This window comes from Pediculus humanus, genomic scaffold (assembly GCF_000006295.1).
Source record: "Pediculus humanus corporis 1103172107534 genomic scaffold, whole genome shotgun sequence".
In the NCBI taxonomy this organism is placed as follows: Eukaryota; Metazoa; Arthropoda; class Insecta; order Psocodea; family Pediculidae; genus Pediculus; species Pediculus humanus.
The window spans coordinates 68,507-69,237 of NW_002987150.1; the positions used below are offsets into that span (position 1 = coordinate 68,507).

At 19.3% G+C, this 731-nt stretch overlaps 1 protein-coding gene across 1 annotated transcript in view; it reads right to left on the minus strand.

The window, feature by feature from the left end:
- Nucleotides 1–576: 576 nt before the first annotated feature.
- Nucleotides 577–731, minus strand: part of Phum_PHUM184900 (uncharacterized protein) — a gene marked incomplete at both ends in the record, with an annotated part of 1,352 nt that continues 1,197 nt past the window's right edge. The window contains one exon of the mRNA XM_002425195.1: nt 577–636. Coding sequence (XP_002425240.1) covers nt 577–636 — 60 coding nt within the window. The remainder of the gene's footprint in view (nt 637–731) is intronic.

Below are 731 nucleotides of genomic sequence, written 5' to 3' on the forward strand. Positions count from 1 at the left end.
AAAAAGTAAAATTTTGAGCAATTTTAATTTGCTTGTGGCCCATTTAAAACAGAAAAAAATTTTACAAACTATTAAAAAAAATATCATATAAATTATTATAGTTTAAAAATTAATTTTTTTTTTTTTTTTTACATTGCATAGAAAATATTTTTTCACTTTTTTTTTTTTTTTTTTTTTTCATCAATAGATATTTCATTTAGGTAAAATAACTTTGATCTGTACAATATAATTTTTTTTTCTCATTTAAATAATAATAAAAATTAAATTATATTAATTTATTATTATTATGTGAAAAAATATTTTCTATAAACAAAATTTCAACATGAAATGTATTTATAATACACACAACTGAAGGCAGGCATCTTTTAGAATAATCACAATTTTTCATTTAAAAAAAAAATAAAAATATTTTTATATATATTTAATAATTTTGCAATTATTGTGTTCTTTCAACTTTTAACTTACTGCTTAATGTTTACTATAAATAAAACTTATTTACATGTAATGTTATTCGACGACACAGTCTCTCTGTAAATATTTCACTGTTTTTGTATGCATGCGTTTTTTACCTGAAAATTACTTAAATGCCATAACATCACTTAAATGTTCAGAAATTGTGAATTGTAGGATTTTTAACTTTAAAAATTTACAATTTAAAGAGCATGAGAATAAATTTTTAAACTCCGTTCGACACTGTTCTGTTCTTCCCATATAATATTTCAGTCAATTTA